Genomic DNA, 28,000 nt, shown 5'->3' on the forward strand with positions numbered 1-28,000 from the left:
TGCTTTACCACCAAACTCATAGAAGGAGGATTAATAAACTCTTCTACAAGGCCAGAAAAAAATTCGCTTTTGTTTTGATGTATAATGAAGCTAACTTTTTTTTTAATGGTGACAAATGATATCCTTAGTACAAGTTAACGGCTTCATGACAAGAGAGTGGATTAAACTGCATTTCTCAGTTATAAAAGTAGAAGAGAATGTTTCCATGAACCTTCAGCAACAGACGGAATCACCTCTGGACGGATGGAAACTGCAATCTTGCCAACTTAGCTCCTGAATCTCAACCACAGGGCTCATACCCCAAAACTGCAAAAGAAAAAGACACCATCACATACTTTTCCTGCAAAGAAACTATAGATGTGAGACAGTTTCACATTCAAAATCAAGGAATCGTAGATAGCTCCTAGCCTGTCTTCTGTTACCATCAAAAGATCAGCTGGGAGGAGGCTTAGAAAAAATTACTAAGACCAAAGAAGTCTTTTTTTTTCTCTTTAGGAAAAAGTTTGAAGAAAGATAAATGGTAAAACTGAGCAAATGATTCCTACTATGCCCTCTTGCTCACAAACCCACACTATAAGAAGGGAGAAAAAATCGTACTGAAGAGACTGTTCAGTATAAAAAAGCTTGATCTTTTTACAGGAGGCAGCATGACACAGGCAGAGGGCAGCCCACTGGATATAAAGTCAGAGAAGCTGAATTCAGTACCTGGTACTGCTATTTATGTGACTTTGGGCAGTCTGAGACATTAGGTGTCAATTTCCTCGTTGTAAAATAAGGGGGTTGGAGTAGAAGATCCCTCCGGTGCAGTGTATGATTCCAGGAACCTAGTCAGCTGAATACCTAACCTGTGCCTACCTGCCCAGAGTCCCACCAGCCTGGGTGTAATACTTGTTGTAATCCAGTCGTAGCAGTAGTTGAGCCAAATCTGAGTTTATTTGATGATTCCGGACGCTGGAAAGGATCTTAAAGAGGAGTGAAGACTGACGGCTAAAACCCTGCAGGAAGGAATAACAGGGATTCAAGCGAATTCACCCCAAAACCTCATTCTTCTTTTACCTATAGCTGGAGAAGATGAAGAGTTTCATAGGAAGTGCCTTGAAGTCCAGGGGACTGATTGTGGCTGTACACCAGGGCAAGTGCAGGGAACAGTAACAAATGCCAACTGACTGCTCTACCCAGTGCTGGGTCACAGATACAGGGTGGGCGAGGAAGGGTCTTGTACCTAGTAGGGATGGTGTTACAGGCCAAGGAGCAGTCACAGGCTCCAGGCTATGCACTGAGCAAGCAACAACTTGAGAAACAAGCTATGTGGCCCTGATCTGGGGAGTGGGGCTGGCAGCTGAGGGTGGGAAGGGGTCTCAGTTTCAGCATCAAGCCTAGTCTGAAGCTGGTAGGATAATAACCAAGGCAAGAATTCTAGACCAAAGGGCACCCTTTGTTCTGTCATCCTAAATTGCAGAGCTTTCCTGTGATAGTGGCTGATTCCAGCAGCAGTCCACTGGAACTCCAGTAAGCAGCAAGCCTCCAATTGTGTTGCTCAGACCCCAAACCAGGCCAGGAACCTGCAGAGCTGTGATCGTGAGGAAGGCACTCATTTCACCTTGGATCAAACCTCTCTGGGAGCACTGGAAGCTTGCAGGTCCAGCCTGAACTTCCCCTGAGACCTTGGAATAACAATAATACCCCCCAAAATGCAGCATCAAGACCCAAGAGGACACAAATATAGCCCAGTCTGGACTTCACATAAAGACTGAAATCGAGAAGTAAGCTGGAAAAATGAGCAAACAGAAAGAAGAATCCCACCATAACAAATTATTGGTGAGTCAAGCAGACGCAGAAGAAAAAAATGACTCCAAAACATCTATAAGCAAAGTCTTGAAGAAAAATACAGCTTGAGTACAAGTTCCTAGAAAGGAAGATGCAAGAGCTTACTTTTTCAATGCACAAAGACTTTTTCTTGTTTTTTGCGGGGGTTCCAAATTCACACATTCCCTTCACTCCTTATGAAACCCAGTAAGAAAGCAAAAAACTCCAAAACCTATTACAAGTATGTCTAGTAATGCAAAACAAAGTTGCACGTTAGCCAAGTTGAAAGCTTAAACAATTTTCTTTATACATAAAAGCAGTAGAGGAAAAGAACTGGATGGAACACAGAATTAGAGAATGAATAGTTTGAACAAGAAGAACAACCGTACCCATGCAAAAGACTCCATGAAAATCAGAACGGGCTAAAGAAAAGAGAACGATTTCATGAGACAAGAAATATTAAAACAATGTCAAGGAAACTGCCTCCATCTCTGGGAACCAGAAGGCAGTGTCAGTTATCCGGTAGGGATTTGTTAACCGTCTATTGTGCCTGGAGTGTGCTGAGCACTTCAGATACGGATAGAGGCACAAGGTAGTTTCTGTTCTCAAGGAGGAAACAACTGTGTACAAACGAGCTGGACACGTGGTAGATCTGAAATTCTCCAGAGAAGGAAGGCCTCCCACTGAAGGGGATCAAGAAAGACTTCCTGGAGAAGGCAATGTTTCAGCTGGATCTTGAAGCCAGGAAATGGAAATGACCAGAAAGAGAATTCCAAGCATAGGGGGCAATGACAAGGCCTGCAGTTTGGAGACAGAAAATCATGTGGGAGGAGGAGTAAGGAGGCCAGTGACACTGGATCACAGAGTACGTGGTAGAAAGGCAGCAGAGGGCTGGGTATGGAGGGCTTTGAATGCCAAACAGGGTTTTATACTGGATCCCGGGGGTTATAGGGAGCCATTGACATTTACTGAGTAGGAAGTTGACATGGAGAAATCTGCACTTTTAAGAAGATTAATTTGGGAGACGAATGGAAGGAAGGTGGACTGGAGTGGGGAGAGCCTAGAGGCAGGGAGATCAACCAGTAGGCTATTTCAATAGAAAAGGAATGAGGTAATAAGGGCAGGTACTAGAGCATTAGGTACAGTGTCAGAAGAGAGGGATATAGGACATGTTTTGATGTAAAATCAACAGGACATAGGAACAGATTGGATATGGGGAGTAAAAGAGAGTGAGGACTTGAGGATGAGATCTAGGTCTGGTGTTATCCTCAGCAGTAACAGGAAAGTTCAGAAGAGGATAGCTTTTTTGGGGAAAGTTAATGAATTCAGTTTTAGACATGTAGAATTTTAAGATGTTTCTGGGAGGAAGCCAAGAGGGCAGAGTAGCATGAAGCAGTATAACAAGCTCCATCCCCTAAAAAACCAAATTACTCCAAACAAATTTAGAAAACTCACCAGACTGAATCTTGATGGGTAAATCTAGGAAAAGTAACACTGAGTCATTTGTCCACTCCAAGTCATTCTAGGGAGAAAGATGGAGAGGTCTGCGAATACTGGGGATGAAGTCTGGTACAGAGCACCCCAGGCATGAAATACTGCAGCTCTTAGGGAGACACTGTGTACTAAGGCAAGAGGAAACCCCAGACCCATATTAGGGCACTGCATACAGAAAGCAGGAACAGGTGTTAACTGGCACTTTTGGTAGCCACTACCCAATGCTGGGTCACAGATTCTTGGCAGACTGAGAAGGAAACCTGTCCCAGGGGGTGGTAATCCTAAACCAGAGAGTACAGAAGTAGTAATGATGTGGGTCCCAGAATGGGGTGCCAGCTTCTAGCCCAGTGTGATCACCTGTAGAAGAATAACCCTCGTGGGAATTCTAGACCAAAGGGGAGCTGACAACTCCATCACTCTGAACTGGCAGCTTTCCAGGTAGCTGGTAGGGTAAAGTCCAGCAGCCTACTGCTGCTCAGATCCAAACCCAGGGCAGGATCTTGTAGAGCTCAGATCAAGAGGCAGTGATCAGACTTTGCTCAGGATCAGACCACTTTGGGGACACCCCAAATTACAACGTTCAATACTCCAAGAAAGCAGCCACAGGATCTGCCTAGACCTTCCCTCCAGAAGTGTGGAGGGCCCATGCCTAACATCAAGTTTGAAGTTAGGAAGTAACTATTATGGTGGCAGGGAAGCTCCAGACAAGCCTCCATGAAAAGATTACTCCAAAATATCTAAAAGCAAAGCCTAGAAGAAAAATACACCTTGGGCACAAACTCTCTTGTAATTGTTGGAAGAGACAAAGCAAGAGTTTTTAAAAAAAGAGATGAAAAGCATTTTTGTAAATTAAGTGAGAGCATGTGAGGAAAAAAATGGAAAGGAAACAAGAACTATGGATGAACAAACTGAAAAAGGAATGAACAGCTTGGCACAAAAGGTGCAGATCCTTGCTCAAGCAACAAACTTCCTGAAATTAGAATGGACCAAAAAGAAGCCAATGATTCTATGAGGCATCAAAAAATATTAAAAGTCAAAAAGGCTGGAAAAAATAGAAGAAAATGCAAGGAATCTCACAGCAGAAACAACTGAACTGGGAACCTCATCAGGAGAAAAAAAATTTAAGAATCATTGAACTATCTGAAGCCCATGGACAAAAATAAGAGCCTAGACATCTTACTTCAAGAACTCGTAAAAGAAAACTGCTTATATCTCTTGGAACTTAGAGAGCAAAGCAGAAACGGAAAGAATCGACCAATCACGTCCAGAAAGAAACTCCCAAACTAAAATTCCCAGGAACATCATAGCCAAAATCCAGAGCTTCTGGGTCAAAGAAAAAATGCTCCAAGTTGCCAAAAAGAAAGAATCTAAATATCAAAGAGCCACAGTTGGAAGCATACGTGATTTAGCAGCCATCAGTATAAGGAATGGAGAACTTGGAATACAGTATTTCAGAAAGCCAAAGACTTAAGGTTAGAGCCAAAAATAACATCAGTAAAACTGAGTATCATACTCAGGACTAAAAATTGACTTTTAATGAAACAGAGGACTTTCAAGCATTCCTAATGAATGCTTGGTAGAAACTCTGAAGTTCAAACACAGGAGTTAAGAGAAAAATAAAAAGGTAAACAAAAATGAACAATGAAAAAGGCCTAGACAAGTGTAATTGCTTACATGCAAACATGGGGAGATGATATGTCACCTGAATCCTATCATCACCAGGAGTCATATGAAATCTAATTAGGCAAAGCCTGGGAGTGGTTTTGCTGATGTCTTGGTGATCTTAAAAGAATGGAAAGAGGGGGGAAGTATGATATATTCAGGAGGGAGGGAAGGGAAAGGTTAGGGAAAACTACTAACTTTTGGGGCACAGCTCCCAATTGCTTTCCAGAATGGCTAGACCAAGTACAGCTCTACTGACATGATGCATTAATGTGCCTATTTTCCTACATATTTTCCAGCAGTTGCCATATTCCTTTTTTGTCACTTTTGCCAAACTGAGGAACATGAAGTGGAACCTCAGAGCTGTTTTAATCTGTATTTCTCTAATTATTAGTGATATAGGCATTTTTTTCATTTGACTTCTGAGAGCTTGGATTTCTTCCTCTGAAAACTGCCTGTTTATAGCCTTTGACCACTTGACAACTGGGAGACTTATTCTTGTGAATCTGAAATATTTCCCTTTAATTTTTAGAACTATGTCCATTATCAGAGAAAATTGCTGTAAATATTTTTCCATTTTTGCTTCTCTTTCAACTTTAGCTGCACTGGTTTTGTGCACAATCAAAACTGTCCTATGATCCTCTCTGTTCTTTGTTTGGGCATGAATTCTTCCCCTCTCCAAATATCTTACAGGTCATTTCTTCCTTGCTTTTAAAATCTATTTATGATGTTACCCCTTATGTCTAAGACACATACCCATTTGGCTAGTACCTTGGTATACGGTATGAGATGTTTAAACTATTTACTAGTTTCTGCTAGACTGCTTTCCAGTTTTCCCAAGTTTTTGTCAAATAGCAAGTTCTTACCCTAACACCTGGGATCTTTGGGTTTATCAAATACTAAGCTACTGGGCTCATTTGCTTCTATATATTATATACCTAATATGTTTTCCTGATCAGCCTATTTCATAACAAGTACCAAATAATTTTGATGACTGTTTTGTGGTATAGTTTAACATCTGGTACTGCAGGCCTGCTTCCTTCCCTCTTTTTATCACTATTTCCCTTGAGGTTTTTAGTCTTTTATTCTTTCAGATAAATTTTATTATTTTTCTTAGCTCTATAAAGTAATCCTTGGATAGTTTGATTTGAATGGCACCAAAGAAGTAAATTAATTTAGGCAGCAGTCATTTTTATTATGTTGGCTCAGCCTACTCATGAGCAATGAATATTCTCCAATTATTCAGATTTGTCTTAATGTTACGAGTGTTCTGTAGTTGTATTCATACAGTTCTTGTGATGACCTTAGCAGGTAGATTCTCAAGTATTTTACACATTCTGTAGTTATTTAAAAAGAATTTCTCTTTTTACCTCTTCCTCCTGAGTTATGTTGGTAATATGCAGAAATGCTAATGATTTCTGTGGGTTTATTTTATATCTTGTAAATTTGCTGAAGTTGTTTGAATTAATTCTTCAGTTAACTCTCTCGAGCTTTCTATGTAAACCATTACATCATATGCAAAAAGTGTAACTGTGTTTCTTCTGTCCATGCTTATTGCCTCAGTTTCTCTTTCATGTCTTACTGCTCTAGCTAGCATTTCCAACATTCTATCAAATTGTGGTCGTGATAATGGACATCCTTACTTTACCCTTAATCTGATTCAAAGACTTATAAGTTTATCATTACATATAATGCTGGCTTTGGTTATAGATAAATACTACTTTTCAAATTAAGGAAAATACGTTTATTCCTGTGCTAGTTCCTAGTCTTTTTCAAACAGGAATGGGTGTTGTATCTTGTCAAACGCTTTTCTACATCTCATAAAATCATGATTTTTGCCATTATGATTAACATGGTCAGTTAGGTTTATAGTTTTACTAATATCTAACAAACAATGCCTTCTTGCTATAAATCCAACGTGGTCATACTGACATGTCTGTGCTATGTTGCTGAAGTCTACCTGTAAATATTTCATTGAAACATTTTGTATTGTTTTCATTAGACATATCAGTTTATAGTTTCCTTTTCTTTGTTTTAATGTTTTTTTAAACTTATCCAATGAGGAAATTTGTTTTGTTTGACTATACATATTTATTACAAGAGTTTTGTTTTACTTTCTTTTTCATTGATGAGTGAAGGTGGGACGGAGAGAAAGTAGATTTAGGTTAATTGAAAAAAAGCAAAATTTCATTTAAATAAATTCCACAGAAGAGGATGGCAGCTTACTCTCTAGCTGTCAGGACTGTCCCTGTCCAGCTCCATTCTGGCAGACTTACCTTCACTAGAATACTCAGCTGGGCAGCCCCACGCTCATCTAGAGGGCCCAGATTCTGGCTGACCAGTGAGCAGAAACTGTGACAGAGATCTAGGATTTCATTCAGGCAGTGGAACACCTATATTAAAAAAAAAAAATAGTAAAAGAAGGAAAATGGGCATGTTATGGGGAATGACAGCTTAGAGGATTCAGGGTCTTCTATTCCCAAGAACACGCCTACAATTCTAACCTTTCTTCTTGGGCTCCAGGCTTATGTCTCTGATTGCTGGATATATTCATTTCAATTGGAATGTCCTATGGTACCTCAAATTCAGTATGTTTGAACAACTCATTATCTTTAGTTACTCAAAACTACTTTACCCTTTGGGATTCCCAGTTTCTAGTCATTATCTCCTGAACATGCCACAGAAAATCCATGAATGTCTTTATTCATTCTATATATCCCCTGTATGGCATGTGCAAAATACACTTCTTTTTTCCTCTTTTTATTTTTCCATTTCTCTAAGTCTTTCTTCAAGGCCTAACTTAAGACCCACTTCTTCCATGAAACCCTGACTGCCCTAATTTTTACCAAGCACTCTAGCATTTACTGGCTGTGCCATTTATTTGGTGCTATAGTAACAATACAATTGTATGCATAATCTGTCTTCCCAATTACACTGTAATCTCCTTGAGAGGTTTGGATCCTGACTGTCTGATATACAGCCTTAATGGAGCAGGTGCTAAAGGACTACTTGTTGATGAAGTTCTAGTTCCATCATCCCCTCTCCAAAGTAGAACTGAACTCAAACCATCCAAGGCAGGCAGCTGATCCTAATGCAGGGGTGGGGAACCTGCAGCCTCCAGACCACATATGGCCCTCTAGGTCCTTGAGTGAATCCAAACCACACAGAACAAATCCCCTTAATAAAAGGGTTTGCTCTGTAAAACTTGGACTCAGTCAGGGCCACACTTGAGGACCTAGAGGGTCACATGTGGCCTGGAGGCCAGAGGTTCCCCACCCCCATCCTAATAGTTCACAGACATCTTTAGCAGAACAAGCATTTCACTCACTCTTACTTTTCATCATTACCACACATACACGCTAATGTAAAGCAGTTTCTGTTTCCTTTGCCTTAGACTATTCTTCTGTTCCTTGTCTATCTCAGAAACCTGAATACATATCATCTGTGCTGTCTCCTATTTATAAATATTGCGAAATACCAACAAAAATGGGGAATAAAGATCTGATTAATGGAAGCCTGTTGTCTTGTCAACTCAATCAGCATCTGAAGAAGGGGAAGATTTAGTGCTATAAAAACTTCAGAAAGCCAAACGAGCCCCACTTACAGGTTTCAGCAAGATGAATGACTGAGCCAGCAAGTTGCTCAGGAAGTGGTCATGAGCCAACTGGATGCTCTCAAAATCCCTTGTGGAGTTAATCTGATGGAGGAGCTGGGAGAATTGAGACTCCAGCACATCTACCTGAAGGAGAATTAGAAGTAATTAAAGTATTTTATGGGACACAATCACTCTAGGAGAGAAAGGATAGTGAGGCATCTGAAAAATAAAACACAGAAAACTCCCCTGTGCTCTTGAATTGACCAAGAAAGCCCTTGTTATGTGGCATGACATTGGTAGGGAAAGCTGAAAACCTGGTTCAACCCAGCCTCCTGTCACTAAAGCAGATGTTTTATGTTCATACTGACTGACTCAGTTACATTTTATTAAAATTTAAAGACTTATGGAACACTTCAAAAAGCCAAAACTTCAGTGATGCCAAAGACCTGAGATTTCATCCCGAGGATGCTTCCTTCAGTGAATTATATTGCCACCACTCTATACTTTAGCAGACAGTCTTTGTGAATTGCTGTGACCAAACCAATTCATCAGCTGACAATCAACCATCTAATGTGAAGCCTTTCCTAACTTAGTGAGGCTGGTCATATGGTCAGGACTTGCACTTTACTGACAACTTGCAAAAAATCTCAGGGTCAGCTTCCTGTCACAACAAAACAGAGCAGGATTTTAGGGTGATGCCAATGTCATCCTATCCACAAGAACTTAATAAGTGCCTTAGTGGTGCTGCTCATATGAGATTGTTAGTGCTTCTGGGGCTTCTTATGCCTCATCAATACCATTCCACATAGCAATCCTAAAAACCACGGCCAATTTTTTTCTCTCATGAGCGTTCCCCCAGGGCAAGAATAAAACATCCCTGCAAGACCTTTCTCCTGCCCTTTCTTCATCTCCCATGTACCATTCAACTTTCAGCACAGACCTGGAGATAATACTGAAGATTATCCACCAAGAAGGCCATGTGGTTCCGTAGGCGCCATTTAATGGCATCGCTCTGGTTAGACTTGAGATGCTTGCGCTGCATTTGGAGAGCCCAGCAGTGCTGCAGTTCTGCCTGCACTCGTCGTACGCTGAGCAAGTACTTGAAGACAACATTGTACCTGGGTCCAAAACAACCACCGTGAAGCTAGACTCTTCCATTCCCAGCTACCTCCCCTTTCCCCTCAGTCAAGTCCCAGATTCCTCCTCTTCCTCCCTTTTTCTTTCCCATTTTCAAAAAGAAAGGATTTGAAGCTAGCCAGAGAAGGGCCCTCTCTACTGGAGGCAAAGTCCTTGTTCCTTTCTCCTGAGGCTCAGCCCAATGCATGTTTCTGTCCCAGAACTTTCCATTTCACTCATGGGAGGCCCAGCATTCCAAACAGCCTCTGCTCCTTCTACCTTTACTTTGCAAGTCATGCCAAACAACACCTGCCTTACAAAGTTCACTGAACTATACAGAGGTCATGAGAAACAACAGGTGACCAGCCTTTGGGGAATGTAAACCCCTCAAAGGCAGGCATGTTTTTTCCACAATCTCTTAGGGCTCAGGATTGTGCCATGTGCATGATGAACTCTTAATGTTATGTAATGGTTAGCTGTCTGAGAGTGATACAACGTTCTTTGAAAAGGAATGAGTTTCCTATCTCCACAAATATCCAAATGGTGGTTGAATTACTCTTTCAGAGAAAGAACTCCTGCCCTGGGAGTGAGGCTGTACTACATAACTTGTATGGTCCCTTCCAATTCTAGAGTCTGTGATTCTAAACTTTTTATTCCTCCCTAGGTCGTGACAGCTGCTGACATGGGAGAAATGTCAGAGGACACATACTGAAGACAAGCACTTGGAAGAAGAGTTGATTCCTAGGGGAACTGGAACTATGTGACCTCTCATCTTGGCATGAGTTTACACAGAAAAATAAGAAACCTAATTTCCTTCAATTCTAAAATAATCCCTGTTGAAACCTGCCTTCTTCAAAGGGCTCAAGGACACATCCAGCATCAAGCTTATTATGCCGATCACTGCCACCTCAAATTAATTTCAAAAACAGAAGCAACATGGCATATGAGGAAGACCTAGGAGTTTGGAGGTCATTGAATCCAACCCCCTCATTCAACAGATGAGGACACTAAGGCCTGGGGGCTTTACATGACTTGCCCATCAACACAGAGGTAGCCAATGGCACAACCAGGATTCACACTCAGGTTTAGTGATTCCAAGGTGAATGCTATTTCTACTAAACCATACTACTTCCCCAAGGGCTCTTTTACCAGAAGTTCTCTAAACAGTTTTAGGTCAGCATCTGCAGGTTAAATAGACTGGGGTGGAGATGGATGGATTCTTGAAGTTGTATCTCCTGGGCCTGCAGATTACTAACAACTGGTCAGAGGGCCTCTATCTTCCCTGCCATAGTTAGTGTTTGCTAGCAAAAAGCTCACAGAGGTCTTGTAAACCTACTTCTCCAGGACAGCAGGAGTGAAGAGAATGTGGAGAGGCCACTGCACTTTGTAGGAAAGACCTAAGGGCTGCCCAGCCTGACGCAGGGGCTTCTCGGGGAGAGGTGTCCCGAGAAGGTGCTTCTCGTGCTTGAGTAACATCTAAGGCAAAAAAAAAAAAAGAAAAAGAAAATGAAGAAACTTCAGTCTAATTAAGACAGACAACTTGTTTTGTTGAAAGAAGAATGCACATGAATAACATGAGAGAAAAAACCAGGGGGATGTCTAAGACACAAGGAGGAAAACATAGTGGGCAGAGGGCAAGGAAACAATGTGTAGGCAGGTTTTTTGGTAGATCTTAGCGATTATTTTGTTGTCTTTAGAGACAGAGGCAGCTGGAATAAGACAAGAACTGACGCATGGCATAATGAAAAAACCCTTGGCTGCTAATGAAGTGGTCTGGATTCCAATCCTGGCTGTGCCACTCATGAGTCTCGGGAAGTCGTGTAACCACCCTGTATCCCTGTTTCTTAATCTTTAAAATGAAGAGGCTGAACTAGAAGATTTCTTAGGACCCCCTGAGTGCTAAAGGTAGATAACTCTAAGATGAAAACCATATAAGCGTCTTCAGAGAAGGAAGCAGCATCAGGAAAAAAGGGAGGAACAATGATATGCGAAGGAGAGAGAAAGGGAATTAATACCCTTATGTTCCTTTCCATGGTACTCAATTGTCAGGTGAAGCAGAGGGAGGAGGTTGTCATCATCTAACAGCACCTTGTGGGCAGACTGCTGGAAGGCCACATTAACATCTGGCAGAGAGAAAGAACAAGGAGCAAATAATAGCACCTGGCTATATGATGAAGCCTGGAAGAAATGTTCTCCCATCCAACCCTGCCTGACCATCAGGAACAAACACTATTTGACTTTGGGGTCCAGACCACACCATTTCATACAGATATCATTGGTTATGTGGCTGCTTGTCCCAGGAGATGACTGCAGTGTGATGGAAGCTATCCAGGCCCACTGAAATGGCTTCCCTAGGCAGCAACAGAAGGTAAGGAGGCTGCCCCTCAAGCCCTCAATGAAGAAGCTGAGAGTTGGGCTCTTCTCTCAAGGAAAGTAACTTAGTCATTCACTCTTCTGTTGAGTACTTACCATGCTCAGTTACTGCAGTGGGCGGTGTCTTTAACATATGCTGGGCTGTGTCAATGAAGGCCTGGAACAGTTCTCCTCGTCCCAGCAGGTAAAAGTCTTTAATGATCTTTGAAAAAGAATGTCAGTATACAAGTCAACAATCACACAAGTCTTAGGAATTCTTCGCTATCCAAGGAATTGAATTCAATCCAATTAAAGCATTCACAAAGCTCCTATTATGTATAAGGCACTGTCCAAGGAGAGAGGAACACACAGAAGAAAATTAAATTACCCCTACTGTTGAGTGGCTTATAGTCTACTTGGGAGATGGAATATTTACCTAAATAAGTAAAACTAAAGATAAATTAGAGCAGAAAGCACTAAAAACTGGGGAGATAAGCGAAGGCTTCCCTGAGGAAGTGGAACCCAAGTTAAGCCTTGAAGGAAGAAGACGAGGACTTTTGCAAAGCAGAGATGACAAAGGAATGCATTCCAGACATGGGGGGGGATGGCTCATGTGAGAAGAAAGAGGCTGGAGACGAAGCATTTGGGAACAGTTAGTTATCATAATGGTCAGAACACAGAGCTCATGAAAGGGAATAGTATGAAGTAACACTGGCAAAGTAGGTTCCCAGACTGTAGAAAGGCTTTTAAACTAGAAACAGTGCAGAGCTGTCTCCTTAATTAGGACCCAACTAACACATGGATTTGGAGGCAGCATGGTACAGTGGATAAAGAGCCAACCTCAGAGTCAAGAAGACCTGGGTCCAAGTCCCTTTTGGGATAGATCTTGGTTGTATGACCCTGGGCAAATCACTCAACCTCCACATAAATTCTCTAAAACAAGGAGTTGCAGAGAAGGTACTGATATACACTGATAGAATGTTTTTCCTTGGGAATTCCCCATACCAATGAACACAGTGTCATTTCCTTCCTGTCCCCAACAGATGGATGTGAGCTTCTGCCCCTCTAAACAGGCATATCAAGAAGAGAAATTTTAGTGGTGCTGTTAAGCCAGGAAGATTACAGTATATTTGATATCTTTACTTGGTGGCAACACAAATGATAAAATTACAAGAAAACTTATGTCTATCTCTTTGTCCTACAGTATGGTATATCTCTACAATCATGTTTGTATTTACAGAAGCAAATCCTGGAAGGAATTATTCCTTCAGATGACACCCAGCAATGGGCTGCTCATTTTGGGGAAGAGTATACAAGGTCATCCTAAGAATCCAGGGGTAGGTTTTTTTCCCCAAATCAATAGAGTTAGGGAAGGCAAAGGTCATTTCCTGTTAGTTACATTTTAACAATAAAGAAAAATAAATGAAACTATTACCTTTAGTTGGCCTAATAAATCTGACTCCTCCACCATAAGTTTCCATAGATGCTGAGGAAACAAGAACATCAGTGAAATCCCATTTTGAGAACACCATTACAAAGGAGGATTCTTTATTTAAAAAGCTGCTCTATATTCCACTGAATGACTCAGGAAAGAATACTACTCATATGATCATGACAATAAACTGTCTACAAAAAACCCTTCTGAAAACCTGCTACTAGACCCTGTACAGATGGCAGCAGCAAGAGAGCTTAGCCCTTCGTCCTTTTGTTCTTTAGTGGAAAACCCAATCTGGTCCCAGGCTCCCGTGGAGCAGAAATACACACACAAAGTGAAACAAAGATCTCATCTATGCCTTCAACTAAAGAAAACGTTGTGACGCAAGATGCTGAGTGGATTGTGTCTCTGTCACCGTCAGGCAGCTAGCAAGGCATTCCATGTCCCATAAGAGACTGAGCTCAGTAAGAGGGAAGGACACTTACTATGGCAGCATTCCTAAAACCCAAAGACGGAGAAAGCGTCTGGCCTGAGGAATCATTTCTTCACCCTGGTCTCTAGTGCCAGCTAGAAGAAGCAGCTGCTGTGCTCCACTCTCTATCTTTCCAGGTCAATCCACCCCCTCAGAAAACATATGCTGGATCAGACACTTAAAAGGCAAACCTCAGCAACAGTGCTGCGTATCCGGTCCACCACCAGCTCAAAATCCACAAGGCTGAAAAGAGGCTGCTGCTTGAGGCGATGCAGTTCGGCAGCAAAGGTGTCTTCTTGATTCTTTAAAATAGATCCTGTGTATCATGGACAGTAGGAGGAGAGACCCTCGGAGCTATGCTATCAACAACGCTCTGATTCTTTCATTTGTTACTATAGACAATCTAACTAACCAGGGTCTAGTAAATACAGGGCAATAATTTTTGCTCTTAACCACTGGGTGCCACTTCCCTTGCTTTGAAGATTTCTGACAAGAAGCATCATGGTGCCCTCTTACAAGATTTATTTCAAAATATGATGTACTACACTGACCACTGCCTTGGCTCATGAGGCAATGGGCAATAAAAGCTGCTCTTGACCAGCTCTTGGGGATGAGATGTTAGGACAGGACTTCCTACCTTTTCTGGTCAGATTCACATTCTGATTCTCAAACATCTGTACAGACTCTCCTACAAACAGGATTTTTTCAGCGACTCTCACTGGAATATAGGAAGGAAGTATTTCCACCCGAAGGGAAAACTGCTTCAGGGATGGGGCCAGCATGTTCTCTTCCTCAATCAGGCGCTGGGTGAGGAGATACAGAGTGACAAAGGAAACAAGAAAGTATGCAGTAACTCTATCTATCTCCATCCTTTATATTCCATAGTTAATATATTGGGCAATAGGGACTTTAAACCCAGGGATGTACAACTCCCACCTGCCAGGCATGTACTGTGCTTGCAAGGAGGTAGTCTAGCCTAGTGGCTAGCAGGCAGGAGAGGCACAACACATGAACGTTCTAGTTCTAGCATTGCCATTAACTAGTTACAGGACTCTAGCTAAATCATTCAACTGCTCTGAGCCTTAGTTCCTTCCTCTGTAAAATGAGTAGGTTGGACTAGACCTGTGAAGTCCTAAAAAAAAAATCCTATTATGCTCAGTTCCAAGAATTTATGATTCTTATGTAATACACTGGCATCTATATAGGTTTTTGTGAATCCTAATTAAGACCTTGAGCTGCATCAAAAAGCTGCCAGAGAGACACAACTTAAGGAGCTGTCCACTTCCTAAGTATGGTATTAGTATGGTATGAAGAAGGCCTCACAACTGCCCAGCCTAATGGATTATCATAGACTCACGGGTCTGGAACTGGATCAAGTCCAATCTCATTTTAGAGACGAGGAAAATAGGCCCCAGGGAGGTTAAGTCTGGACCTAGACAAACAAGCAAAGGAGGTGGGGGTTGTACTCTTCAGCGCTCTTTCCCATGCATCCTGCAAACCTCATTCAGACAAAGGCAAATATCAGGAGGGACAGGCTGAAGGAAGTGGCTCAGATGGCACCGAGGTGGCAGGCTCAGTGCAAGCTCATGTGAGAGGGCGAAGGGGTCACTATCTGGTGGAATGTACTGCCTTTCCCTTCAAATCCTCACCAGGTCCTGAAGTTCTCGTAACTGCTTCCCTGTCAGGCCTCCAATGCCCAGGTCTTCCTCCTCCTCCTCCAGTTGAGTAGAGACAAGGCCAGAAGATGGGCCCTGTTTAATAAAGAACTCTTCGTGTTGGTCCAAGAGGAGGCCATGTAGCATCCAGGCAGAAAGCTGCTTGTACATGACCCCATGGCACACTGCCAAGATCCTGAGTGGAGAAAGGGAGAGAAAAACCAATGCCATAAAAGCCCTTGCTGGGCACAAACACCCAGGCCATTCTGGGACGTCACTAGAGGGTACTGGCCAAGATCTGAGTAAGAATTTGGTGAGTCAGAAGGGAAACTGTCCATTACACTAAAAATAATCATTCCATTTTTATTCCTATCTTTTTGGAATTAGTCATTAAATTTCTTATAATTAAAGTTCCCATATTAAGTTTAAAATGTCCTTCAGCTATTTTGACAGTTTCTTTTCCATATTGTTTATTCTCACCCTGCGTAAGAGTTTCAGAGCTGAAAATTCCTGCTAAAACACAATGAGATGAGCTCAGAGAAGTCTGTTTCTCTGCCAGCAAAAGCAGTTTGCTCCTTTTCTCTTGTTTCACCAAAAAGGAAGGGAATGGATGTGGTAAGGGAGGATGACTCAATTAGAAATGGAGCATTACAAAAATACATGAAAAGAGAAGATCAAGCACCCTCTCCAGAACTAGCTCAAGTATTTCCAAGATGTTCTTGTGCAGTAACCAAATATTAGAATTAGAAGGAAACTTGGAGATCAGAGTCCAGTCTTTCCACCCAGGACAGAAGCTTAACTTCAAGTTTTAAAGAAGGTAAGATAAAATGGGCAATATGAGCTGGTTCCCTACCACCGCCAGCATCAAACAGAAAATTCTCTGCTTAGCCCCCTTCTTACCTTTCCGGTCTTCTTATCCTCTACTTCTCTCCATATACTTTACGATCCAGCAGCTCCTGCCTTCTCCTAACTCCATGCTTTGTTACAGGCTGTCCCACTGCCTGGGAGGTTTTTCCTTCTACTCTCCACATGTTGGCTCCCTTGGCTTACTTCAGGACTCAGCTCAAATCCCACCATCTACTGGAGGCCTTTCCTGGTCCCTCCGCAATACCAGTGGCTGATCTGAAATTACTTTTCAACTACTCCATATAAACAATATCTTATATGTAAATAGTTTAAAAGTTGTTTCTCCCATTAGGAAAATAAGATACTTGAGAGGAGGGACAGTATTTTTACCTTTCTTTGTATTTTCAGGCTTAGCAAAGAGCCTGGCAAATAGTAAACATTTAATAAAATGCCTGTTGACTTACTGACTGAAAATAGCAATTACTTTAAAAGATATACTCAAATATAGCCAAGCAAAACCCAGCATATATAATGGTAACACCCTAAGGATGATGGGATCTGACAATCAGAGGGACCTTAAAGTCATCCACACTAATTCATTCTCTTTTATGTAGTACCATCCTGGATTCTTTATTGGCTGGCATCCTGGCCTCTCCTACTTTGATCATATAGACCTATCTGCTCAGTGTTAGCTTTTCAGTCCCATCTATTACTAACTATTTTGGAGAAGTTTTAGATCATATGCAAATAAAATGGTCTTGATGAACTGTGTCAATCTTATTTAAGTTTTTGTGACTTACTTTTCTAGCGCACTGCGTACAGGAGGCAGTCCCCCACAGCTGTATTTGTATACCGTTTCCAAGATCTGACACCCATGAATCTGTGGAAAAGATAAACTTCTAAAAATTATACAGTGCCTGCTGCACAGTTTAAATTGTACATTCAGTTGTGATTGGTCCAGGAGGGACCTACTGAATCAATTCCAGTGGCACTTCCATAACTTTGTCCTTTCCTACCTCTTACACATCAATAGTGACTCCCTCATCTCACTCCCCCAATACACACACAAACACACGCACACACTGATCCAGTGACAGTGGCCTCATTGCTGACATTCTGTCATTGGACTTCAGGCATTTTCCCCAGCTATCACTCATGCCTGGAAATCTTTCCTCCTCACCTCTGCCTCCTAGTTTTCCTGGATCCTTCAAGTCTCAGCTACAGTCCCCCCTTCTGCAAGAAGCCTTCCTGGATCCCCATATTTGCAGGTGCTACTAGCTACATATTCCATTGGGTTTCCTAAAAGTGACTGAATGGGTCAGTCAATCTCCTCCTGAGCCAGATCTACTTGGGGATATGCCTATTAGCTTGTTCTGGAAGAAGAAAGTAGAACTTCTCCACAAAGATACTGCATAAGAATGTTTAAATGTTTAGATTACAGGTTCTAGATTCATCAGCCAAGAATGAATATGTTAATTCAGAAGTAAAAACTACCGGCCCCCCCATCAGCTTCTTTAAGGAGAGAGTTTTTATCTTTGCTTCTGTAGTCAGAAAGGAAAACATGGATGTAGCACATTTCCAATTGTGCAGAGTGAAGTCTAGTAAAATGTGCAAATCTTTTCTATTTCTGCTGAACTTCAGCCCACAGCATCCCTAGGCCCATCATGGAAAAGAAGGTGAGTGAACCACCAGCTCTTCTTGGATTTTTCACTCTCCTTTCCCAATTGAAATGAGACAGAGAAGGGTAACATGGGAAAGGAGAGAAAATTTTCATCTGGCTCGTAACTCCATTCATGGTGGTACTTTTCTTCTCATTTTGGGGGGACAGGGGAGTGTAAAGAAGCTGCAGGGGTAGAGAGGTCCATGAAGAAGCCCACACAAGGCTTCCAGGAATGGAGGGGATGCACTTAAACAACTCACTGTGCATACAGCTGGGTATGTGTCTACACAACACAAAATGAAGTAGAGGGCTGGCAACTGTTTGGTCCAATTCATCAAAGAAAGAAGCCAAATTAGATACTTTTGCCTCTGTGCTATGGTTACCTCTATGTGGGACTGAGTCCTACCCTTCATTCAATTCTTTGGTCTAAATTATCTGGTTGGGCTTTTTAGCTGAAGAAGTGGCACTTATTTACTCTGTGTGTGTGTGTGTGTGTGTGTGTGTGTGTGTGTATGTGTATGCATAAGTACAAGTGTGTATGTGTAAGAGAGGCAGACAGACAGATCAGAGTTGGGGGGGGAGAGAAAGAGAAGGGGGCAAGAGGGAGGGAGCCCATATACATTAGTATTGATATGTATTCTGCATCTGTGTGACATTTACAAAGGTCTCATTAAATATCTCTGGGGTTGGGAGTGTGTAGAAGGAGGGAAAGAGGACAGGAGTGTGTCACATGCAACCCAACTGTCTCACTGCAGATTTTTTTAAAATGCTGTGGATGAATTTGTAAAAATTATACTACTTTCAAGGCTGCTTCCTGTGATTGTTCTTATAACAACTCAAGAGAAAAGGACTCAGGGAGCCAGAGGGTACTTTTCACAACCCAACTTGACTAGGTAATCTACTCAGCACTTGCTGATCTCAGAGTTACTAGCTCAGATCCCAAAAGCCAACAGTCTCCCAGAATACTTGGAATCAATTTTTCCATGACAGTAATACTAGCAACAACCTAAGTAAAAAGTACATTTAACAAAGTTAGGTGAATGACTTAGGCATGGTGACCTCTTAATACTGAAGCATGACCTTGAGGAAAAAGCTCCTTGCTCCCATCAATGATCAACATGTATGATGCCTTTCCTTCTGAGGTCTAATTTCATGGTTCCCCCAAACACAACAGTTTGAAGAAATCTATGTGGTGCAAATCACTAAGCACACTGAATTACGTACATCATTAACCAGAATAAAAGAAGTGCTTACCTTCTGACTCTTAATCTGTTCAACAACAACCATCACTGAGGGAAAAAGAAGTTGGAACTACAAAGCAAAGCAAAAGTTAATTAATCTAATGTAATCTCTTACGTGTTCCAAATGTAAGAGAGGGAGTATAAACATAAGCTCTGGAAATGATGGCGTTTCTGAATGAAGATAGAGAGATCAACTCCAGCCAGAAGAGGCAAAAAAAGGGCCTACTCCTCTCAGCCTATCTTTAGCTAGAAACACCTATTTTGGAGGCTGGCAGGATAGTCAGTATAACATCAACATGGACAACTTTAGTACCAAATGTTAAGAGACGATTTATCTTCAGAATTCATGAAATAATGCTCATATAATAAAGCAGATTAAATGTACAAAATGTAAAATTTTAGATTCAAATTCCGAATCTGGAAGTAGGAGAGCTCTTCAAAATACTAGATTAGTCAAATATACCTAAAAGACTGAGAGAACAGACAAAAAGAACCCAAGATATTCCATTATCTACAAAGATACCTGGTCCAAGGAGTAATTGACATGTGATATGGAAAGGGGAGGGTCAGCAAGGAACTGCAATAAAAAACATAATTAGAAAAACACCATCTCAAAAAGTTTCTAACCTATGACCTAAGAACACTGGCTGGGGAGAGGGAGAGAACAGACCTTGTGGTAATGAGTGCTTTTAGGTTCCCACAGAAGATAGTGATACAGGGTCACTAAAGTGATACAGGTCACTAAAAACTGAAAGCAAAATGTTCACAGAATACCCTGGAACCTCTTACAGAGGCAAGAAGTTACTTTGATCATTAAATGAACAATACGGAGAGCTTATAGTGGTATATGCTCATTAAAGGCATTTTCCCAATTCTGAAACCCTAATTAAAGGAAGACAAGCTATGGTGGGGAGGGAGGACCGCATTTTCTTTCCAAGGATGTGGTCTAGTGAGAAAACTGGGGGACTCAGGGGCATTACTGCCTGCCTCTTTCTCCTCTTCTCTACCTCACCTCTTGCTCCAAGTCAAGCAGTGCTTGACGATATGGCTGCAGGATGGAGTCCAGACCTGTGCAGAAGGCCCGCAAATAAATTCCATGTAATCCACCCTGGCCTTGCTGGGACAGATGGTGATCCTGCGATTAAACAAAGGCTAATTAAATTAGCTCCAGGATTGGGACTTGCAGATCAAGTGCTGAACCTGGAGTCACAAAGACCTGAGTTCAAATGTGGCTTCAAAACACCTCCTAGCTGTGGAACCCTAGACATGTAAAACTTCCTCTGTCTGCCTCAGTTTCCTTTGTAAAATGAGGATACTAACAGCACCTACCTCCCAGAGCTGCTGTGAGGACCAAATGGTACATCTGTCAAGTGCTTTACAAAATCCTTTAAGTATTATTTAAATACTATCCTTTTTGTTGTTATTACGTCATTATTAGTGGTACTGCTGATGTTTGAATAGCTGTGTCAAATTAACCTCCGTAAGAAGAAACATACAACGGAGTGAGGGAAATAGTTTGCCCATTAACATTGTTGGACCACAGATTGACAACACCAAAGGTCCTTGGAGTTCATCCAGTCCAACTTTCTCACTTCAGAGATGAGGAAGAGGTTCAGAGAGGTTAAGTGATCTGTCCAAGGTCACAAGAGGTAGAACTGGGGACTGAGTCCAGATTTGGTGCAGTGTGGAGCACTGGTCCTAAGACAAAGGAAAACTGAACTCTAGTGCTGGTTCCAAGACCGATTAGGTGAACAGCCTGAAGCAAAGTCACCTCACTTCTCTGAGCCTGGGTTTACTTCTCTGTAAAATGGGAAAAATATATTTATACTCCCTACCTAAAAGGATGTTGCGAGGAAAGCATTTTGTAAATATTTATATCAGTGTGAGTCATAATTCCTATTCCCACCTTCCAAAACTGATGTCATGTTTATTTTAAGCCAGAACCTTCTTAACCCTTTGCCTTAAGGAAGAATAAAAACTATGTGATGAAAAAAGAAAAAGGACAGAATTCCTCCTCTGTTGAAAAAAATCCATCTTCCTTGAGAACTATTGGATCTGCGGAACCCATATTTTTAACTCCAACTTGAGCAAAAGCCCAGCCAGAAGTCTAAATTTAAAACCAGCCTCCAACTCCCTTCTCTCTCTTTCTAATGTGTATAATGCCACTCATAGACAGATGTTCTTCTGAGACCAGAGAGGTTCTGTTACTTCCTCAAAGGTCACATAGGAAGTATGTGACAGAACCAGATCCCCACCCAGCACTCTTCACATCGTACGCTGCTGACTCTTATGCTGTAGAACAAAAACTCCCAGAACTTACAGGAAAAACAATTCAAATAACGACACATTTGTAAATAACCTTAGGGGAATTCCATCTTCCACAGGACTCTCTCTTTCATTCATCACATGGATCTGTTATGCTTCTAGGAAGCTAGGAGTTGAAATCACAGAGAGGCAAATTTATACTCAATGTCAGGAAAAAACTTCCTAACATCTACCAGGGGTGGGGAACCCGTGTCCTCAAGGCCACATGTGGTCCTCTAGGTCCTCAAAAGTGGCCCTTTGACTGAACCTAAACTTCACAGAACATATCTCCTTTGTTCTGTAAAACTTGGACTCAATCAACAGACTGTACCTGAGGACCTAGAAGGCCACATGTGGCCATGAGGCTGCAGGTTCCCCGCCCCTGACTTAGACCTATCCAAGCAGGGAATGGGTTACCTCAGGAAGTAATGAATTCTCTCCCTTTAGAAGTCTTCAAGGACTGCTTGTAGTAAGAGTTTGGGCTATTTAATTCTCAAATTCAGTGACTCTATAAATGTTCCTGTCATTAATATTATTCGTAACACTGTTATTAATGTTACTATTAATACTACCGATACTTGGCGCTCTTCTGAGCCCAAATGCAAGACGTATAAAAAACATCACCACTGTCCTCAAGGGCCGACCACCCACCTGCTGCTGCACATGGCCTGTATATCGTTCAATGAACTCTGTAAAGGGAATATAGTCCGTGCCAAGGCGGCAGAGTCGATTCAGGACGCTGGTTTCACTCGGATGGAGAAACGGAAAGTCCTGTGACACCTACAAAAGTGGTAACAACATTAAGGACACAGATGCCTCTGATTCATTTGACTCCCACCCTGAGGATACTCCAAATGCTTTACAATAATGACAGGATGTTTTTCTCCAAATGTTTTATGATGACATTTTTTTCTCCTCATTCTGCCTTTTGTGAGGTGTATTTATCAGAAGAGTTCTGTAAAATATAACTATTTGCACATTACTGGGATCTTTTTAAAGTGATTATAACAAATTCATCATAGACTATAAAAAACTGAGTTTTTTTTGTTCATGTAAATATCACTTAAAAAGAAAATGGTGTTTATTTTTTAAATGTAAAATTTCAATTAACAAGCATTTATTTTCTTTCTCTCCTTCTCTCTCATTAAAAAGAAAAAAAGAAAAACAAAACCCCTGTAATAAATGTGTATAGTTGGGCCAAACAAATTCTTGTACTGTCTAGGTCTAAAAAATGTCTCATTCTACATTTTGAATCCATCACCTGAATGGACTTTCATAATCTGGAAGGAGGTCAAGGAAGCTATGTAATAAGCAATTACCTTTTCCTTCCTAATCCCTTCAGCCTTGCCATCTCTAACATTCCACCAATGAATAAACACTTACCAAGCACCTTCTGTGTGCCCAGGACTGTGCTAGTTGTAGGGGATATGAAGAGGCACACCAACATATGCATATGAAAACTTAAAAAAAAAAAAAAACTACTCAAGAGACAATGCAAGGCAATTGTATGAAGAAATTAAACAAAAAAAGTAAGAGAATTCTCCTCTTCTCAAACCCTATCACTTCACTAAATACCAAAGATGAGAAAGTCTATAAATAAGACAACTTTCTAAGTTGCTAAATTTGGAAAGTTTAGGGAAAAAATCCACCCAAACCACAGGTTAAACACAAAAAAATTCAAAAAGAAGAGGAAGAACAGCGCCGACTCCTTCTCCTTGGCTGAGCTCTTCAATTTCACGACCACTTTCTGAGCACCTCTGGGACAGGCACGGTGAGCAACAGAGGAAAAATGCAGCTGCATCTGCTCTTAAGGAGTTTACATCATACTGAGCAATACAGATAAGTAAATACAAAATGTATAAAAAGTCATGGGGGAAGGGTATCAACAAATGGGAAATGGGAAGAGGCATCTTATCCTCTGAGCTGAAGCTTGAAGAGAGCGGGGTCCCAAGAGGCAAAATGAAAAAGGAAAGCCTTTTAGGCATGGGGCACAGCATGGGTAAAGGCATAGAGAGAGGAGATGGGGTGCTCTCTACTAAGAATAAATAGAACCCAGTACAGATGGAACATTTAGTATGTAAAGGAAAGTAATATGTAACCCTAGTGTAAAAAAAAGCTGGAGCCAAACTGGGAAGGGCTTTAAGTGTCTCTGATCCCTTCCCCTCCTCCCCAAAAAAAGTCTGAATTTTTTTCCAGTGCCAAAAAATCACCATTGAAACTCCTTGAGCAGAGGAATGACAAGATCATACATATGCTTTAAGAACATTACTTTGGTAGCTCTGTGGAGGGTGGACTGAAGAAGAGGAGACCAGATGCAAGGAGAACAATTAGAAAGTTATTCCAATTTCAAGGCATACACTGGTGAATTTGCATTTGATTTTAGAGGCAACAGGGAGCCATTAAAGCTTCATGAGCAGAAGAGTAGCATGGTTAAACCTATTCTTTAAGGATATGACTTTGGCATAAAAAGAACAGACTGAAAAAAGGGAGGGAGTGCAAATCAGAGGTTACTACAATAGTCCAGGTGAAAGGTGATGAGGACCACAAGTAGGAAGGCTCCCATGAGAGGAGAGAAAAGAACGTAGGTGAGAATGTCATGGAGGCAGAAGAGGTATGACTTACCAACAGATTGATCCCTGGGGGACGAAAAGGCTAAAGGAAGAATGAAGTTTCAGTTGTTTAACGGATAGTTGGAGACGTGGCACCAGAGCTCAGGACTGAGATGAGGGCTATCTGCCAAGAGATAATAGTTGGTCCCACGGGAACAAGAGGTGAACACCGTAAAAGAGTAGAGGTAAAGGAGAAGAGGGTCCAGGACCCAGCACTGTGGTGCTCCCACCCAGGGACAGTGCTTACGGGAGGATATGGATGAAGATCCTGCAAAGAGACTGAGAAGGATGGGTAGAGCAGAGAGGAAGAGAAGTATGAAAGAACAATGTCATACAAATCCAGAGATGGGAAAGTCAGAAAGAGGAGGCAGAGAAGTCAAGAATGATGAGGACTGAGAAAAGACCACTGGAATTAATAATACAGAGATCACTGGTAACCTTATACACAGTAACTTTAGCCAAGTGGTGAGGACAGAAGCAAGGATGCAGGAGGTTGAAAAACATGTGGGAAATGAGAAAGTAGAAGCAATGAGTGCAGACAGCTTTTTCTAGAAGTTTAACAGAAAACAGCTGGCATGTTTATGGGGCATCATGGAAAGAGCCGGTGGACAGGGAGAGATTAGAAATTTGGGAGAGCAAAGAGATATCTGAAAGAGCAAGTTCCCAGAGGAGATAGGAGAGGAGGTGATCAAAGGTTTTAGTAGAATAGGGCTTCTTCATTTTTACTGTGTCATGGACTCCTTTGGCAGATCATGTCTGGTGAAGGCCAAAGACCCCTTTTTCAGAAAAGTTTGTAAATATGCAAAAATAAAAAGCATGAGATTGCCAAAAGAACTAATTATATTGAAAATGTTATCAAACTGTTAAAAAAAAAAAACCAAGTTCAAGGAATCTCTGAAGTAGAGGATTTGGCATTAGTGAAGAGAAGGGCCATGTCTTCTTCCTTGACTAATGCAAAGGAGAGGATAACACCGAGATGATTTGAAGTACGTAACAGAGTATATTAGCAAGCACCCTAGCACACCCAGGATGGCCTGCTAGCACAGGTTCTTTGATCTGCTTTTAAAGGAAAGACTGCTCAAAAAGGGGTTAACAATCCTACTTTAATTACATTCACTAGTTCAGGGGAAAAGTCAGCACCCTGAACTTGGAGAAAATGCAAGCAGAGAAATTAGCACAAAGACATACAGAACTCCAACAGTCTGGGTAAAGCAATATTGCTGTACACTTTATGTACATCACTGGATTGAGGGAGCACAGCCATCGGAGCAGTCGGGGTGTGGGGCGGAGATGTGTGGGCTCCGAACATATGGCTACTCAGAGTCTCCACCAGGAAATCAAAGAAATCCAAAGATCCTTCTTATGAGTGGACCCCCAAAGCAAATGCCTACTCCCAGAATATATAACAAAGACTTGGCATCTGATTGGCTGAGTGCTCAGGAGCTTGAAGGTGCCCCAGCACTTAATTAGAAACTCCCTGTAGCCAGGGCTCTATGTGTCTATTAATGGTCAAAGAAGATCTTCAAATTCCCTTAACATTCCACAGAGGAGAAGAGGAAGCTCATGATGAACAGTCCTGAACTGTGAGTGAAGTGTGAGTTGAGACCTGCTGTCTAGAGAGAGCAGGGAAGGGGTGGGAGACAAGTACAAGAGAAGGTCAATCAGGGAAGAGAACTGGCAAGCAGAAGTGAAGGCCAAGTCAAGATTAAGTAATATCCATTTGTGGAAGACCTAATTAGCAGTGCTGGGACTTCCTCTAGCAGCATTCATTAGCATGCAAGTAGGAGCAGATAATCAATCAGCAAGTATTTATTAAGTTCTCATTATAGGCTTGGCATTGTGCTAGGCAAAGAAAAATCGTCCTTTTCCTCAAGGATCTAAGTATTCCACTGCGGAGATACGACATATTTGCAAGCAAGTCAATACAGAACGTACACAATACAATTTTTCAAGGGGAGAACTAGCAGCTGCGGGCGGGCGCCTCATGGAGGAGATGGCACCTAAGGGCCTCCAGGAAGAGGGCACAGCCTGTGACAGGCACAAGGAGGGGAAAGGGAATTGCATGGGCTCAGTTTGGCTGCAAGGGAGTGCGTCAAGGGTACTCATGTCTAATCGATCACTCCGGAGTTAGACTGTGAGGGTATACTCCATGCCCGGTGGAGAAGTCTGAGCCTAGAGCCCAGCCAGAGCTAGGAATGCTCCTTGGGCAGGGGAGGGAAATGGTCAGGTCCATGTTTTAGAAGGGAACCCCGGGGAGGATGCATTCAGGAGGCGGCTTGGGTGTGAGAGGCAGAGGGAGAAGGACAGGGAAGGCTGGATCTGGGCTGGGGGAGACGGAGCTTTGGACAGGAACCGGGAAGTCAGCAGGAGGAAAAGGAGATTCAGGGATGGAGAGGAGGGCTTTTTGGACACGTGGAGTTTGAATTTCTTATAAAACACCTGGTTTAAAATACCTAACGGGCAGGGTGTGAGGTGTCTATGCAGGGAAAGAGACTAAGGCTGCATATCCAGGCAGGATGCCATCCGCGTGGGGAAGATAACGAGGTCCCTGAGAAAGGAGAGGGCACAGGCACACCTGCATCCGGGGAGCTGAGGAGTGGTCACATACGTAGGCAAAAGTCGGGTGGGGGGAAATTAAGTATTACAAACTGAGAGAGGAGTGTCCGGGAGCTGGGGGCTGGGGGGGGCGTAAAACGTCAAATACTGAAGCAAGGACTTGCCAATAAAGAGACCATTAGTAACCTGAAGAGTCTAGTTTCGTTGAATGATGGGGTCAAGAGACGGACTGCAGAGGGTCAGGAACGAAGAGGGCGCAGCGCGGGCAGCTTCTCCCAGCAGGGGGTCCAAGGGAGAAGAGGCTCGTAGGAGGGGCTGCACGGTCAGAGCCTCTGGAGGGGGGCTCGGGTCAAAGGGCAGCCTGAGCCTGGCAGGGGACCCCTGCTGTGAGGCGGCCAAGGCGGGGGCGGACCTCGGACCTCGGAGAAGTCTGACCCGCCTGCTTCATTTCTTAATTCTTACAGACCGGGCTGGTTACCGTAAAACACAGCGCAGGGTCCGCAATCACCTTGGACCGTCTTGGGGTTCCTAGGCAGACGCTGCAGCTGCTTGCCCTTTCCTTCTCTAGCTTATTTTACAGATGAGGAAACTGAGGCAGGCAGGGTGAAGTGACACAATTCTCCCTCGGCCATTCATTCTCTTCAGCCCTCTCGCGCAGACCCCGGTCGTGGCCCCGCCCCTCTACCCCAGCCCGCGCCAGAGCCCCGGGAGCCGACCCCCTCCCGCCCTTTTCCAGGCTCCGCCCCCTCATTAGCGGCTCCCAGGCCAAGCCCCGCCCCCCGCTCCTCCACCGCAGGCCCCGCAGTCCGTCCACGCTCCCTACTCCCAGGGTCCCGCCCCTCTGACCGCCTTACCCCGCCCCCCCCAGGTCCCGCCCCGGCCCTAAACACTGGCACTCTTAACTCCGCCCCTTGCTTTCCCCGTCAGGTGGAGTTCCAATTAGCGCTCCCTTCAGGGTGGGCCGTACCTGGAGGCCGCTCCGCTTGTTCCAGGTGAAGATGGCACCCGGGTACCCGCTCAAAGCCAAGAGCAGCTCGTGGATCATCCCCACGGCGGGCAGCGGGCCGCTGAGGCAGCGTCCGCCGGCGCGAGCTCCCCCGGCCGTCGGGGGAGGAGCGCTGCTCCAGCCGCTGTGCGCAAGGCCCGCTGGGAAGTGTAGTTCCGGCCGAATCAACTAGCCGGGAAAGACAGTTCCTT

General features: G+C 42.9%; 1 protein-coding gene across 1 annotated transcript; it reads right to left on the minus strand.

The window, feature by feature from the left end:
* Positions 1 to 67: 67 nt before the first annotated feature.
* On the minus strand, positions 68 to 27,999 carry TUBGCP4 (tubulin gamma complex component 4). The gene is given in 19 exon segments (XM_072624776.1): positions 68 to 306; positions 856 to 995; positions 7,239 to 7,355; positions 8,567 to 8,701; positions 9,498 to 9,675; positions 11,010 to 11,074; positions 11,076 to 11,149; positions 11,689 to 11,796; positions 12,143 to 12,248; positions 13,461 to 13,511; positions 14,124 to 14,248; positions 14,570 to 14,735; positions 15,582 to 15,783; positions 17,234 to 17,313; positions 19,348 to 19,404; positions 19,858 to 19,911; positions 20,347 to 20,469; positions 22,290 to 22,418; positions 27,771 to 27,999. Coding segments are annotated over 19 exon segments (2,001 nt in total). The 5' UTR covers positions 27,849 to 27,999; the 3' UTR covers positions 68 to 293.
* Position 28,000: the final 1 nt, after the last annotated feature.

This window comes from Notamacropus eugenii, chromosome 7 (assembly GCF_028372415.1).
Source record: "Notamacropus eugenii isolate mMacEug1 chromosome 7, mMacEug1.pri_v2, whole genome shotgun sequence".
Taxonomy (NCBI): Eukaryota; Metazoa; Chordata; class Mammalia; order Diprotodontia; family Macropodidae; genus Notamacropus; species Notamacropus eugenii.